Source organism: Pempheris klunzingeri, chromosome 16 (genome assembly GCF_042242105.1).
Source record: "Pempheris klunzingeri isolate RE-2024b chromosome 16, fPemKlu1.hap1, whole genome shotgun sequence".
NCBI classification, from domain to species: domain Eukaryota; kingdom Metazoa; phylum Chordata; class Actinopteri; order Acropomatiformes; family Pempheridae; genus Pempheris; species Pempheris klunzingeri.
The window spans coordinates 2,050,060-2,064,926 of record NC_092027.1 but is presented as its reverse complement, the minus strand read 5'-3'; the positions used below and the strand labels follow the sequence as shown (position 1 = coordinate 2,064,926).

The following is a 14,867-nucleotide window of genomic DNA, read 5'->3' as shown; positions in this document are numbered from 1 at the left end:
TTGCAGTTCGACTAGTTCAAATGAATAGCTGAACATTTTGAGAAGAATGTGCTCATTTTCTTTCTTCCTGGGAGTGAGTTTTTTCAGATGGATATAAACCTCATGTCAGGACATTATCAGCTTGGCTGGATCAGGCCAGAGCTCGCTAACTGCTTTTAACTCTCACTCTGTGCTAAACACACAGACCTGAGATTGATCTGGACAGCTAATTATTTGAAAATAAAGCAAAATACTGAACAATTAATCTAAAAAAATAAATAAAACACAAGCTAAAATGGTTGAAAATGGCCGTAGTCACTGAAAGTGCTGGTTTCTGATTGGCTGACTGTTAAAACAAAGACCCTGCTGCGTGGAGAAGAAGAAGAAGAAGAAGAAGAGCCACCTCAGCACAGTTTTGCACCCGTCAGGTGAGCGTCGCTGCTTCGTGGATCACAGCACCGCTTGGTCAGTTTCCCAGACGTCAGGTCGGCAGGCATCTGCACAAAACGGCAACGGGGTTGTTAAGAGCTACATCCTCCAGAGACGTCCTGATGATTGACAGATGATCATGATAACTGTACAGCTGCTCTGCTACAGTGTGTGTGTGTGAGTGTGTGTGTGTGTGTGTGTGTATGAGTGGGCCTCCTTCTATACAAACACCTGGTTCAGTATTCAAACGGTAAAATGTCTGATAAACACAGCCTGTCTCTCTGAGTCCTCCTCACTTGGCACAGAGCGTGATGATTGGCTGAGGCAAGAGGTGGAGGGCTGAATGTGGGTGCAACAGACGAGCCCCCCAGGACGGTGTCCATTTGGCAGCCACTTCTTGTGTATCCCTCCTCTGCAGCCTTAAGATCCAAAGACTGTGAACACCTCAGCTGGTTTAATCCAAAATGTAACGTGTGGTTTAATCCATCCACCCCTGTGGAAGGGTTACTGGTATGATCCAAGGAGCCAAAGTGGCTTCGTCCCCCCCCCCATGCTGATAGAACAGTTTGGACTCCGGCTGTGTTGTTGGGGTCAAAAAGTAAAGTTGTCTGAGGGTCTAATCCATCACCTTTGACCCCTCTGGTGGCGGCCATCACAGCATCACTACAGTCAGTCGTGCCCCCCCAGTAAATCTGTCGGCGGCCTTGTTGGCGTCTTGGGTGGGGGCAGCGGCCGGGGCGGCGGCGGCGGCTTGGTATTGGCCTGTCGCGGGCTCCCCATCCCACCGCCCCCGTCGCTGTCGGCTCTGTCTGCTGGGATGGGAGGAGGCGGCGGCGGGAGGCGGGGCAGCGACATGGAGCCGTGGTGGTAGTGGAGATGGTGGTGGGGGTTGTGGCGGTGGTGGTGACCCGGCGTCATGGAGGGAGGGATCCGGGAGCAAGAGGAGGCGGAGGAGGATGAAGAGGGGGGAGGAGGCGGGGGAGGCGTGAGCGTGGCCGGCCTCAGGCTCTGGATCCGCCGGCACTCCTGGCAGATTCGCACGTGGCTGCAGCTCTGCAGGAAGCTGCGCGGCGGGGCGGGAGGAGCCACCTGAGCCAACGCTGGAGGAGGGGGAGGTAGCGTGCTGGTGGTGGCGTTGGCGCCCAGCGGGTCCTCCAGGAGCCTCTGCGGCCCGGGGCCCAAATCAGGGCAACCTCCCATACCTCCCCCCATCCCTGCCAGCCCGCCCGTCAGCGGGCCGCCGCCACTGTACAGTTTGCCGTTACTGAGGCGCATCTCGCGGACCAGGCGGATGGGGCGTGGGGCAGCCAGAGCCAGGCGGGACGGGTGGCGCAGGACTCCGCCCCCAGCGCTGCTCAGAGGGCGTCGGCGTCGAGAGCGAGAACTCTTCTTACAGGAGACGGCGTTTCGAAACTCTGTCAGCATCTCCTGACAAACAGAGACCTATGAGAGAGAGAGAGAGAGCACAGCCTGGCTATAGAGACAGACAGCCATGTTCTGCAAAATACACTTTTCAAAGTCTTTCCAAACATAAACATGTGACTCCGGTGTAACTACAGACCAATACAACTGCTCCATCTTTCAGTAAATGTGTGTGAAAACATGCTGTTGCCCTTTATGATGTCATAAGAAGATCTGTTGATCATGTGACCTCCTCCTGGTAACGCAAAGATGTCAGAGACAAAAGCAAAGCAGCAGATTGTTTCTGTTCCTCTAAATTGGGAGCGTTTGAACAGAGAACAGCTGCTTTAGGAGTCCGAGTACAAGTGTGAACTTTAAAACGAGCAGAATGTGGGACCTTTAAGAAAACATGGCTGCCTAAAGAGCATAGTTCAGAAACAGCTGGAGAAATGATTTACACATGATTGTTGGGGAAATCAAAGATAGTTGTCTCTTATTTCACCTCCTCACCTTCCTCTATCTTCAAAGTCCCCATAACTTTTATTGATAACAGACAAACTACCTGGCAGCATCATTAAAGTGATATCACAGAAGGTGGTGTGAAGTGGAACAGATCAGTACGTTAGCTGCCAGAGAGCCAGAGAGATGCCAAATCAGCTCTGACCGATGACAGCCGTGCCACAAAATGGACCAACATCGACCACGAGAGTTCCTCCTGATGGAGTCTGGGCTTTTCCTCGTTGTTGTCTGTTCCACCTCACATCTTCTTGATATCGGCTAAACGAGTGCAGTAAACTCCTCCAGAGCTGAAGCAGAGTCACATTCTGCCTGTCTCTTTTATCAGAAAACCTCTTTAATTAGGTGGTATTTAACCATTTTACTGCCACAGTTCCTCCTCCTGTGTGGAAATATTCAACCCAACTGTGTCCTGGGCTTAGCAAACAAGCCAGAGCGTCTTCTCTCCTACACCACAGTGACGAAGGGTTCAGCCAGAGTGGATGGAAGTCTACGTCTACGTGAAACTAGTCTCTGCCTACAACACACAGGCCTCAGATCCCCTTCAGTCTCCTCAGTATTCATGCAGTTATTTATGTTCCACACAAATACACATTCTTTTATATTTCTTTTATAGCATCTGAATAAGCCAATAAATCCATCTATTGGTTATACTGCTTATCCTTAAGGGTTGTGGGACCCTGGACTGGACTGGTTTTTACATTTTGTATTCCAAATTTGGGAAATCCAGAGCATAACGTGAACACATTATGCTCTGGATATTTTATATCTGTGTGTGTGTGTGTGTGTGTGTGTTAATGCTCTGCACGGCTCTCCACCTCAAACTAGTGTTATCTGTAAAGTGTGTGAATGTGTCCTATCGTCTGTCCTATAAAAAAATATATATATACAAATATAAACAGACAGATAAATGAAGAGCAAATGAAAGTCAGGAACTATCTGCAGAGGACGAATGGATGAGCACAGAAGACACTGCAGGAACACAGATTGGAGGAAAAAGCGGGAAAGACGGCTTCCTTTTTAGGCTGGGATACAAATTCTTGTCTTTCAGCTTCTTCCTTTTAAAGCCACACTAGTCAATACAATCAAATATAATGTTAAAAGAAGGAGATACTACCATTTCAGTGTGCTTGCAGACAGGGATGTTAACTTATCGCCTGCTGTTTGTATGTAATTCTTCACAGAACCCAGTTAGAGAATTACTATGAAGATAAGAGCTTTTTTTTCTCTTTCAAATAATAATATCAGATCAAACTGTTTCGATGGTGGTAACCTGCCAAGAGCGTCAGTGTGTCACTGTATGAGAAGGAAGAAGAGGACAGGTAGCAAGGTAGCGTGCACAAGAACAATGCAGGGTTCAATTTTCTGCTAAAATTGCCTGTAAATGTTTTATGAGAAAAAATGGATTCACCTCTCTGAAAAATGTTTTTTTCGCTCACACTGGAGACAATTTCCCCCAAACTCAGCCCGACGTATCTGGAAACTTTGGGACTAGAATTTAAAGGGAAGCTAAAGACAAACGGCAACAACATGAGTCACTGATCAAGCTGGAAGAGGTTGAAGGTTAAATCGTGAATTTTTTGAATGCAGTTCTGAATGAGGCACATTCACAGTGACGCCACGCGGCATCATCACGGCAGATGACCTACTGAGGTGTTTGAGCTGAGGTTCAGGCCGTCGGCGGGGCAGGAGGAGGAGCACGAGAGAGGAAGAGGAGGAGGAGGAGGAGGAGGAGGATGGTGGTGGTGATGAAGGTTTACCTCGTCCGTCTCGGCGGTGCGGCGCGTTGACCACACAAACTCCATGATGGCCACGAAGACGGCGATGATGAGGCCGCAGATCAGGACCACGAAAATACCCCCGATGTTCTCCATGCCGAGACCTGAAATACACAAAGACAGTAAATAATCTATCTATCTATCTATCTATCTATCTATCTATCTATCTGGGGAACATAAAAACACACACACACAGGAAACCGTACAATCAGCACCAAAGGGGCACTTGATTAGTCTTAATGGGTCTTAACAGCATCTTAATGGCTTCACACACACACACACACAGCTAATTTTGCTGTGTGACATTATTTTCCCGAGCTCTGGGAATGAAGACAGCTGTACGAACAGATGACAGAGAGCAGCTGATCAATACTCAGGCAGGATTCGGACTGTGGGATAATGATCGGCTCCTAAAAGCATGATCTGAGCGACAAAGTCGATGAACAGACGCCGTCTCATTTTGTGACTGGGGGACGACCCAAAAGAAAATAATGTGGGAAAGGAAAAATTCAGATCAATACAGACAAAAGACAGAGAGAAGAAAAACAAGACAGCTGATGAGAAAAGGATGGTGATTCTGTCTCATGTCTTATTTTAGGCCTTCTGAAACACAAAGAGACGAGAAAACTGAATAAAAACGACTCATTAAGACAAAACCTATTGATTGTTTTTTGAGCCAAGCTAGTAGTTGTAGCTAAAAGTATGTCGCTGCCATGACGGTGTTCGAACTATGTGGTATTGAGTGAAATATCAATATTAATTAACATGAAACACGCTCATGTTTCCCTCAGGATGAATCCTAAAGGGTTTGAGGATCCTCTCACTGTCCAGCACCTTCATCAGATCCCAGTTTGTCAAATACCTGCGGAGCTAATGACATTCCCATCGGCCTCAGCTGTGCGTCAGCATGATGACATTATAAACTAAGATGCTGAACATGATTAACGTAACATGAACGTACCTATTTAACATCAGCATGTTAGCTGTTAGCATGTTAGCTTTGTTGTAGAGCTCGGTGATGCAGCTCTTTGATTATATCCAATAGATCTGACTGTAAAACCAAAAATCCCTTGGTGCACACACAATCATCACAGCCAGGGTATCTGGAAGTGTTAAAGGAGTAGTCTGACATTTTACGACAACTTGCCAAGTGTTAGATGAGATGTTAACGTCCAGTATTAAGCCTGTGCCCTCCCAAAATGTAAAAAACACACAAACCTTTGGCTCGGTGGTCCTCCTCTTTAGGACACTGTCCTCCCTCCCACCAGCGTCTCTTCAGGATCTCCAGCCTGTTGCTCTCCTGCAGCTGTAAGATCCCCAGAGTGATCTCGTCTCTGTACGGAGAGCCTGAGGAGAAGGAGGAAGAGCCCATCATTCTTCATCTTACTCTTACATCAAGTCCACAGCCCTTTTTACAAGACAGGCCGCCTGTGTTAAAGCTACTTAGACCAAACGTACAGTCACTGTCTGATCTGGAGCAGCATCGTTGTCTGTGTTCAAATGTGAGGCGGCAGAACCGACAGACGCTGAAGCTGTAGCGACGTCTCTTTTCCCAGGATGCTCTAAAGCCACACACTGGCCACCGCCGTTTGGTTCGGTGTAATAAAGCTTCAGGTTAATACCACGCACATTCAAAACTAAAACAAACAGACTGAATCTCTTGTTGCCTTTTAATCAGAGCAGCCGTCAAAACGATTATTATTATGATTATTAGGAAAATGACTGTAGGTGTTAGAAAGTTAAACTGTAAGAGGAGCCTGGATTGTAGAAGTATTAATATTTAACCAAACAATCTTTCTAACATGACCAGTTCTGCAGATCACTAGGTTTTAAAAAGAAGCTCATCGTTCAGGACATTCAGCTCCTGTACTCAGTGTCTTCTTTAAAACCCACAGTTCACCTGCTCACCTCTTCTTTGTTAAACATGAGCTGCACTAACAGGCACAAATCAAACCTGCCTGGTGATGTTTGGAGCCTCACTTTGCACCTGAGGCCTGTCTCCTGCTGTATTTAAATCTAAATATAGACCTCTGTGAATGGGAGCATTAGTTTTGGTGGCCCGCTTGTAAATTTGAAGTGTACTCAGCAGCAGAATCATCTTCTTCACCAACCCTGGCTCCTGGAAATCAAGTTTACGATGAAGTAGTTCATAATTTCCATGTTTTATAGGGAATGGTGGTGTTTTTATCAGCATAAAAGTCTGGTCACAGCAGAAAGTAGCACACTGAAGTTCATCTAAGCATCTTTTGATCCACCGTCACTGTGGAGCTAACTGCTAACACATTAGCCAACTGGGAACTTTGGCACTAATAGACAGATAGATAGATAGAAAGACTTTATTGATCCCCAGGGTTAAATTCTGGTATTACAAAGTAAGTAAAAGTGACCACCACCATGAACACAAACAAATAAATAAGCAAAATAAAAATGTACAAAATGTTGTGTGTCAATAATCACAATAGCAGTGTGAGAATCTGTCCATTCATCAAGTCAGTCAAGGAAAAAAGAAAATACATGTGATACATGTCAGTACAGGGACTGTGAGGGTTAACATTTAACCGAAACCACAAAGTATTTTTTGGTGCCTCATCTGGACTAAACACAGGCCTCTGCTGTCCTGAGCTCTGCACACAAACATCTCATGTCCTGCACTGTAGCAAAACACTACCAGGGAACATAATCCATGCATTTATTTCCAAAAAACCCCAAATTTGCATCATATAAATACATTTATATGATACAGTTTAATTGTATTAATAAACTGTATCGAGACGCCAAAGTCAGGAGCCGCCTGTGAAAAGCCTGAGACCTAATTTAGGTCATGTTTTAATAAGCAGTGTAATAAAGCAGCGCTGAGTTATTGTGGATGCTGCTGCAGAAGGATGATTCAGCTCTATGGTAATGTTTGAACTATATTATAGTCTTTTATATTGGGACCAGTTATTAATATTTTGTCCATGACAGCTGTACATTTAAATGATCACCCCGTCCTCATTTCCTCCTCCTTCGCTCGTTCATCTTCTTTCTTATTCCATTAAAAAGCGACAGTGACTTTCAGGGAGAGACAGGCAGCAGAGGTGTTTTCTTTTTTTTTTAAGGTTAAAGATAATTAAAGTCTTTCACAAAATGATGACACCTTTTCTGGGTAGATGCTCCATATTTTAGAGATACAGAATGATACATTTCCCACCTCCTCTCCTTGCTTTCCCCCTCGTTCTTAAAGCAGAATAAGTAAAATATTACTAAAAAAACATTAATATATGAACTCACACAACAATGATCTGGAAATGTGAGGTGGTGTCTGTGCTTGCAGAGACTCTTCTGCCCTCTGCCCCGATTATTTTGGGACATTTGTGGGCGTCAGCCGTTAGTATATAAACACTTAGTGACCAGATATCGAGAGAAAACCACAAAAATGGCAGAAACAGCCAAAAAAAAAAGTGGAAGTGGACAAACATTGTGCCACAATGAGTGAGTCTGTAAGTGATGAAGAAGAGGAAAGAGATGAAGAGCGATGAGCGGTCAAGTGTTTTCATTCATCTTTAGGCTGAAAAACAACCCTAAAGATATATTTACATGTCCAGTAGTTGAAATCTAGCTACTGATGCATGATGGACACTTCAGTGGACATGTGATTTATCATAATTTCCTCCTAATATAAAATCAATACTTGGAAAATGTAACAATCACATGACTCCTTAGATGTTACCTGATGTCACCATATGTTTCTAACCTGCAAGGGTTTCTTTTTCTAGAAGGTTTGAACAGAAAGAAATGAGCACCTTGGTGTTTCTGGCTGTCTGTCGGCCATCTTGGCTTCACTCTGAGTGGATGAGATGATGCAGCAGCTTCACTGTAGCGGCTGATCATCAAAACTCATGCATATACAAGAAAACAGCTTTAGAAGAGCTGCACGCTGCAGTGACCTCTCTGCATGAAAGGGTTAATGTTGTGTTTACGAACAGCAGCTGATAAATGTCTTTTATCAAGAACATCCTCCAAGTTTCCAAAAGAACAAAAGAATGATCAACTTTTTTCCTAAAATTGATGGAAAACATTCTTCTACCAACGCCTCCAACTCTTCCTGCTTGTTTCCTCTTGAACTCTTTAAAATCCTTTTACTTGTTAGATATTATAAGTTCATTTTGCTGACAGCACTTACAGACTTCTACTTCTTTCACCATCACTGATCGATACACCTCCGCGGTACAGTGCTCTGCCCTCCAGCTCGTACCTGTTGGGCATCATAATCATGGCCGTGCGCCGCTTATCTCTTTTATTTATACTCATCCATTTCACACCTCGTCACGAAGCTTGCTAATTATGGAACGACATCAAAGGAGCCGAGTTCGTGCTTCTCCGCAGGCTTGGTGCAGTTTTGCAGCGGTACTCACTGTACGTTGCCTGGGAAGAGGCATTTCCTTAAAGTCTAAAGTCAGAGGAAAAAAAGCAGCTCATGCGCTAAACAGAAATACAAAGGTATATTGTTTGTAACTGCCCTTTAGAATGACACATTGATTTTGATCTGACCTCTCAGAAAACTCTGGTTTCCCTCAGGTTTAGGAAAAAACAAGCATTTTATTAAGGTTGTCGTGGTTACAATAATAACCAAAAGAAGAAACCAACAAACCCAAAGATCACAAACATCCAAATGACTTCAGCTTCAGAGCAGCTGCTCTGCGATTTTCTCATTTTCCCGCTGGTTGCTAATCGCTCGCTGTCAGTCAGCAGTTAGTTTGGGAGATTCTGCTGCTGCTATTTTCACCACTTAACAAGTAGATGGAGTAACAGGCCAGTCTCCTAAAAACTCCTCATCTTTTTTTTTTTTTTTTTACTGTCTCTGTCCTCCTGCTGTTCCCTCTCCTCTCTCCACATCTGTTCCTCCATCCTCTATTAACTATGCTAATCTATGCACTAACGCTTATTACCGGAAACAAGTCTGAGGCAGATGACGAGGCGAGGCCAGACACAGGCCAGAGCAGACCAAAGCCAAATTGGAATCAGGATGGATTAAATTTTCGAAGAACAGCAGCTGCACAAAGAATATGACCTGGTTAAGCGCTAGAACAGAATCAACACGCAGCCTATCACAGCCTCAGTATATAACCGCCGGCATTAGCCTGTGTGATGTGACAGCAGAGTCAACACACTCACACTTAAACACACATAAGCAAAGTAGAAACTAGACACAGAAAGGCAGGTTAGTGCTTTTTCTTTTTCCTGTCAGGGTGGAAACTTTTAGCTGATGGCAATATCAACAACCTCTTAACATCCCAGCCAACCCTGAAGCTTTTAACATGCATGTGTGAGGCCCCATTAACCCTTACTCTAACCCTAATCTGGCCAACTGGATTTCTAAGAGGCTAAATCTCCACAAATGTGCATAATCCAGAGTTTTCAGCAAGATCCAACATCCATGTTTTGGGAATTAGTAGCCTTGCTGAGAGTTAGATGAGCTCAAAACTTCCTAAATGTTGTTATATGCTGCAGAATAGCTGTTGTCGCTCCTTCTCCACTCACCCAGAGGCATGCCGATGCCGTATCCTTTGGTGTCCAGCAGTCCTCCAATCTGCGTCAGGTTGCAGTTGAGGCTGCGGTAGTACTCGTTCATGGTGCTCTCCATCAGGAAGGCGTACTTGGAGTTGAGGACGCGGGCGATGCCTTCCTCTGTGCTCTTCACGAACACGCTGGGCTGCTTCGAGTTCATGTAGTTCCACATCCGCTGGTACGTCTGGTACCGTGAGTTCTGGAGGAAGAGGAGGAGGAGGAGGAGGAAGAGAGGGGCGGTGGTGATGTTTGGGATGTTACATCTCTTTCACAGATCCACCCGACACTTTGAGTGTTGTGTCGACCTCCTCGCGATGAAGGAGATCATATTAGTATCACAGCTGAACTGAAAACATGCAGCTGCAGGAAGGCAGAGTCAGCACGAGTGTTAGCGACCCTTCACGTGGAAACAAAGTAATCTGCTTTGTCTTAGTTATGATGATGCACTAATTTACTGCCCACTTATTTAGAAACTAATTTCAAAGACAAGTTTGGAGTCGTTCTATATGTTTGTATGAACCCAAATGTCTGCAAATCTTTTGTCAAACCAAAAAGCCAAGAATTTTCTGTTCTTATGTATGTAAATCACTTTGTAAAGTAAAGTTTTGAGAAGAGCCACACAGGATGTAATAATAATAACTATAATATGTACTGCCAATCCGTCTCACCATGAAAAAGGTCATGGTGGACCCCCCGTGGATGGTCCCGTACTGGATGTTGGTTTGGTCGGCCAGATCGTCTGGAGACTCGATGGGAACCTCCATCCTCTGGACAGTCAGGAACGCCGCCAGGTTGGCCGTGTAGGACGAAATGATGATGAGGGTGAACGCCCACCTGCGAGAACCAGAGAAGAGGAACAGCTGTAACCTTTATTTACCCTGAGAAACTTTCAGGCCCTCGCTCTTTTCATTAGGATCTGCAAGAGGGAAGCGGGAGAGAGAGACAGATGGAGAGCTCTGCAGGAAACGTCAGGAGTTTTAGGTAAAAATCATCAACCTAAACATGAACTCGGGCTGCAGCAGAGAGGAGCAGGACGCCGCCACTGCAGAGGAAATGAGACGGAAGTGATGAGCAAGGGAATTAGCACGGGAGGAGAGGTCTGAAAGAGAGATGGAGGCAAACTGATAGAGAGGCAGGAGGAGGAGGAAATGATCCGGCAATACAAATTAACTAACACCACACTTATGCTCATAGAAGTGTGACTGGCCTGAAGCCACATGACCACAAACACACATAACTAATGTTACTACATTCACTCAAGGACAAAATTGAGGTACTTGTACTCTAATTCTACTCCAGAGGGAACTACTGTACTTTCTACATATGAAGAGTTTATAAAATCTAATGTTTTGTTGTGTTTAGAATATTTTTTCAGTGTGATGTTAGATAAATAATTAAATAAAGGTACTGTATGTGTGCGCACTGGCTGAATATTTTTGTCAGCCATCTTTAGTTTCCACACCAGGAGTGTGGTGTGGAGTCTGGACCAGCCTGCAGACAGACAGAAAACCAGACAGACAGGCGTAACTATGTTGCAGTTTGTGCCACGGCCATCATGAGGTTTTATGGGGCTAAGTGCTGAGAGCTGTCAGAGGAAAGATGCTGACGGCCCCTCCAGTCCCTCCAGTATCAGTCCACCATCTGTCTGACAGCAGCTACTGGGAATGAGGGAGAGGAGAGGAGAGGAAGAGGAGAGGAGAGGAGAGGAGAGGAGAGGAGAGGAGAGGAGAGGAGAGGAAGAGGAGAGGAGAGGAGAGGAAGAGGAAGAGGAAGAGGAAGAGGAGAGGAGAGGAGAGGAGAGGAAGAGGAAGAGGAAGAGGAGAGGAAGAGGAAGAGGAGAGGAAGGGGAAGAGGATAGGAGGAGGAAGAGGAGAGGAGAGGAGAGGAAGAGGAAGAGGAGAGGAGAGGAAGAGGAGAGGAGAGGAGAGGAGAGGAGAGGAAGAGGAAGAGGAGAGGAGAGGAGAGGAAGGGGAAGAGGATAGGAGGAGGAAGAGGAGAGGAGAGGAAGAGGAGAGGAGAAAGGAAGAGGAGAGGAGAGGAAGGGGAAGAGGATAGGAGGAGGAAGAGGAGAGGAGAGGAAGAGGAGAGGAAGAGGAGAGGAGAGGAGAGAGGAAGAGGAGAGGAAGAGGAGAGGAGAGGAGAGGAGAGGAGAGGAGAGGAGAGGAGAGGAGAGGAGAGGAGAGGAGAGGAGAGGAGAGGAGAGGAGAGGAGAGGAGGAGGAAGAGGAAGAGGAAGAGGAGAGGAGAGGAGAGGAGGAGGAAGAGGAGAGGAGAGGAGAGGAGAGGAGAGGAGAGGAGAGGAGAGGAGAGGAGAGAGGAAGAGGAAGAGGAGAGGAGAGGAGAGGAGAGGAGAGAGGAAGAGGAAGAGGAAGAGGAAGAGGAAGAGGAAGAGGAGAGGAGAGGAATGAGAAGAGATGTTTCTGATAAAGATCTCTGTAACATGGTACTAATTCACGTTTGCCAGTTTACCATCTGTTCACCTTCAGCTAATGTTCCTGACGGAGGAGAGATGGAGAGAGGAGAGAGGACAGAGGACAGAGGAGAGAGGGCAGAGGAGAGAGGAGTGAGGAGAGAGGACAGAGGAGTGAGGAGAGAGGACAGAGGAGAGAGGACAGAGGACAGAAGAGTGAGGAGAGAGGACAGAGGAGAGAGGAGTGAGGAGAGAGGACAGAGGAGAGAGGAGAGAGGACAGAAGAGTGAGGAGAGAGGACAGAGGAGAGAGGAGTGAGGAGAGAGGACAGAGGAGAGAGGACAGAGGACAGAAGAGTGAGGAGAGAGGACAGAGGAGAGAGGAGAGAGGAGAGAGGAGGGGAGAGGAGAGAGGAGAGAGGACAGAGGACAGAAGAGTGAGGAGAGAGGACAGAGGAGAGAGGAGAGAGGAGAGAGGAGGGGAGAGGAGAGAGGAGAGAGGACAGAGGAGAGAGGACAGAGGAGAGAGGAGTGAGGAGAGAGGACAGAGGAGAGAGGACAGAGGACAGAAGAGTGAGGAGAGAGGAGAGAGGAGAGGAGGGGAGAGGGGAGAGGAGAGAGGAGAGAGGACAGAGGACAGAAGAGTGAGGAGAGAGGACAGAGGAGAGAGGAGGGGAGAGGAGAGAGGAGTGAGGAGAGAGGACAGAGGAGAGAGGACAGAAGAGTGAGGAGAGAGGACAGAGGAGAGAGGAGGGGAGAGGAGAGAGGAGAGAGGACAGAGGAGAGAGGACAGAGGAGAGAGGAGTGAGGAGAGAGGAGAGAGGAGTGAGGAGAGAGAGAGGAGGGGAGAGGAGAGAGGAGAGGAGAGAGGAGAGAGGAGAGGACAGAGGACAGAGGAGAGAGGACAGAGGAGAGAGGAGAGAGGAGAGAGGAGAGAGGAGTGAGGAGAGAGGACAGAGGAGAGAGGACAGAAGAGTGAGGAGAGAGGACAGAGGAGAGAGGAGTGAGGAGAGAGGACAGAGGAGAGAGGACAGAGGACAGAAGAGTGAGGAGAGAGGACAGAGGAGAGAGGAGGGGAGAGGAGAGAGGAGAGAGGAGGGGAGAGGAGAGAGGAGAGAGGACAGAGGAGAGAGGACAGAGGAGAGAGGAGTGAGGAGAGAGGAGAGAGGAGTGAGGAGAGAGGACAGAGGAGAGAGGACAGAGGACAGAAGAGTGAGGAGAGAGGACAGAGGAGAGGAGGGGAGAGGGGAGAGGAGAGAGGAGAGAGGACAGAGGACAGAAGAGTGAGGAGAGAGGACAGAGGAGAGAGGAGGGGAGAGGACAGAGGAGAGAGGACAGAGGAGAGAGGAGGGGAGAGGAGAGAGGAGAGAGGAGTGAGGAGAGAGGACAGAGGAGAGAGGACAGAAGAGTGAGGAGAGAGGAGAGAGGACAGAGGAGAGAGGAGGGGAGAGGAGAGAGGAGAGAGGACAGAGGAGAGAGGAGTGAGGAGAGAGGAGAGAGGAGTGAGGAGAGAGAGAGGAGGGGAGAGGAGAGAGGAGAGGAGAGAGGAGAGGAGAGAGGAGAGAGGACAGAGGAGAGAGGACAGAGGAGAGAGGAGAGAGGAGAGAGGACAGAGGAGAGAGGAGAGAGGAGAGAGGAGAGAGGAGAGAGGAGAGAGGAGAGAGGAGAGAGGACAGAGGAGAGAGGACAGAGGAGAGAGGAGAGAGGACAGAGGACAGAGGACAGAGGAGAGAGGACAGAGGACAGAGGAGAGAGGACAGAGGACAGAGGACAGAGGACAGAGGACAGAGGAGAGAGGACAGAGGACAGAGGACAGAGGACAGAGGACAGAGGAGAGAGGAGAGAGGACAGAGGACAGAGGACAGAGGACAGAGGAGAGAGGACAGAGGAGAGAGGACAGAGGACAGAGGACAGAGGACAGAGGACAGAGGAGAGAGGAGAGAGGACAGAGGACAGAGGACAGAGGACAGAGGACAGAGGACAGAGGACAGAGGACAGAGGAGAGAGGACAGAGGACAGTGTACTTTGTGCACCACACCGTCGCCCTGGAGATCTTCAGAGTTTGTAAACTAAACTAAACTAAACTAAACTAAACCAAACATGGAGATTGCACAGATTAATACAGTGAGATCACATCACAAACATTTTAGCCCAATGGGTCCCAACCTTTTCTCTCTGGTGAAGTTTAATCAGACCTGCTAGTGTTGTAGTGATTAGTTCAGCTGCTGTTGACCTTTCTGGTCGCTGCGCTCATGTTTATCTGCTTAATTGAACCGTTTTGCCAGATGTCTCTCCATAAAGGACGCTCTACCTCCTGTACTGGAACGGACTGTTACTGTAAATCACCAGCGGCGTATTAGTAGAATAACACCAGGCTGGTGTAATTCCAGCTTTGTGAGTGATGCACAGAAGCGGTGCTCTTAACGGATGCAGTCCGGCGTGTGAAACACGAGTAAAGTGCACGTCGATGATGTAAACAACAAGGATCAATACGGTACGAACCAGACTCCGCTGACGCAGCGGGTGGACAGAGCCCGGGGCATGATCTCCGAGCCCTGCTGCATGAAGCCGCCCACCGGGAACCACAGACTGTTCCCCAGCGTGTACTGGTTCTCCAGGACGTCCCGCCGCTCCCGCAGGCACGGGTGAGGGTTGTACCACTCATAGGGGCTGAGCCTGGAGGGAGGGGTGGAAAGAACAACCAGATGATGAAGACGTCTGAAGAGACCTCTCAGATTAGCCTTAACTAGAGACACAGACATGAGCCCCTCGAGACAGAAACAGTTTGACTTGTTCTACTGTGAAATGA

At 47.4% G+C, this 14,867-nt stretch overlaps 1 protein-coding gene across 3 annotated transcripts in view; it reads right to left on the bottom strand.

The window, feature by feature from the left end:
- Positions 1 to 1,077: 1,077 nt before the first annotated feature.
- The window catches only part of LOC139216040 (glutamate receptor ionotropic, kainate 5-like), a 71,505-nt gene continuing 57,715 nt past the window's right edge, over positions 1,078 to 14,867 (bottom strand). Inside the window, exons 14-19 of one of the 3 annotated variants that reach the window (XM_070847091.1) lie at positions 14,561 to 14,734; positions 10,319 to 10,484; positions 9,624 to 9,849; positions 5,322 to 5,450; positions 3,975 to 4,207; positions 1,078 to 1,851 (exon numbers count right to left, since the gene is read on the bottom strand). In XM_070847091.1, the coding sequence (XP_070703192.1) occupies positions 1,078 to 1,851; positions 3,975 to 4,207; positions 5,322 to 5,450; positions 9,624 to 9,849; positions 10,319 to 10,484; positions 14,561 to 14,734 (1,702 nt within the window). Of the gene's footprint in view, positions 1,853 to 3,974; positions 4,208 to 5,321; positions 5,451 to 9,623; positions 9,850 to 10,318; positions 10,485 to 14,560; positions 14,735 to 14,867 lie in introns of all 3 variants that reach the window. The other 2 variants (XM_070847092.1, XM_070847093.1) reach the window with 2 other exon arrangements.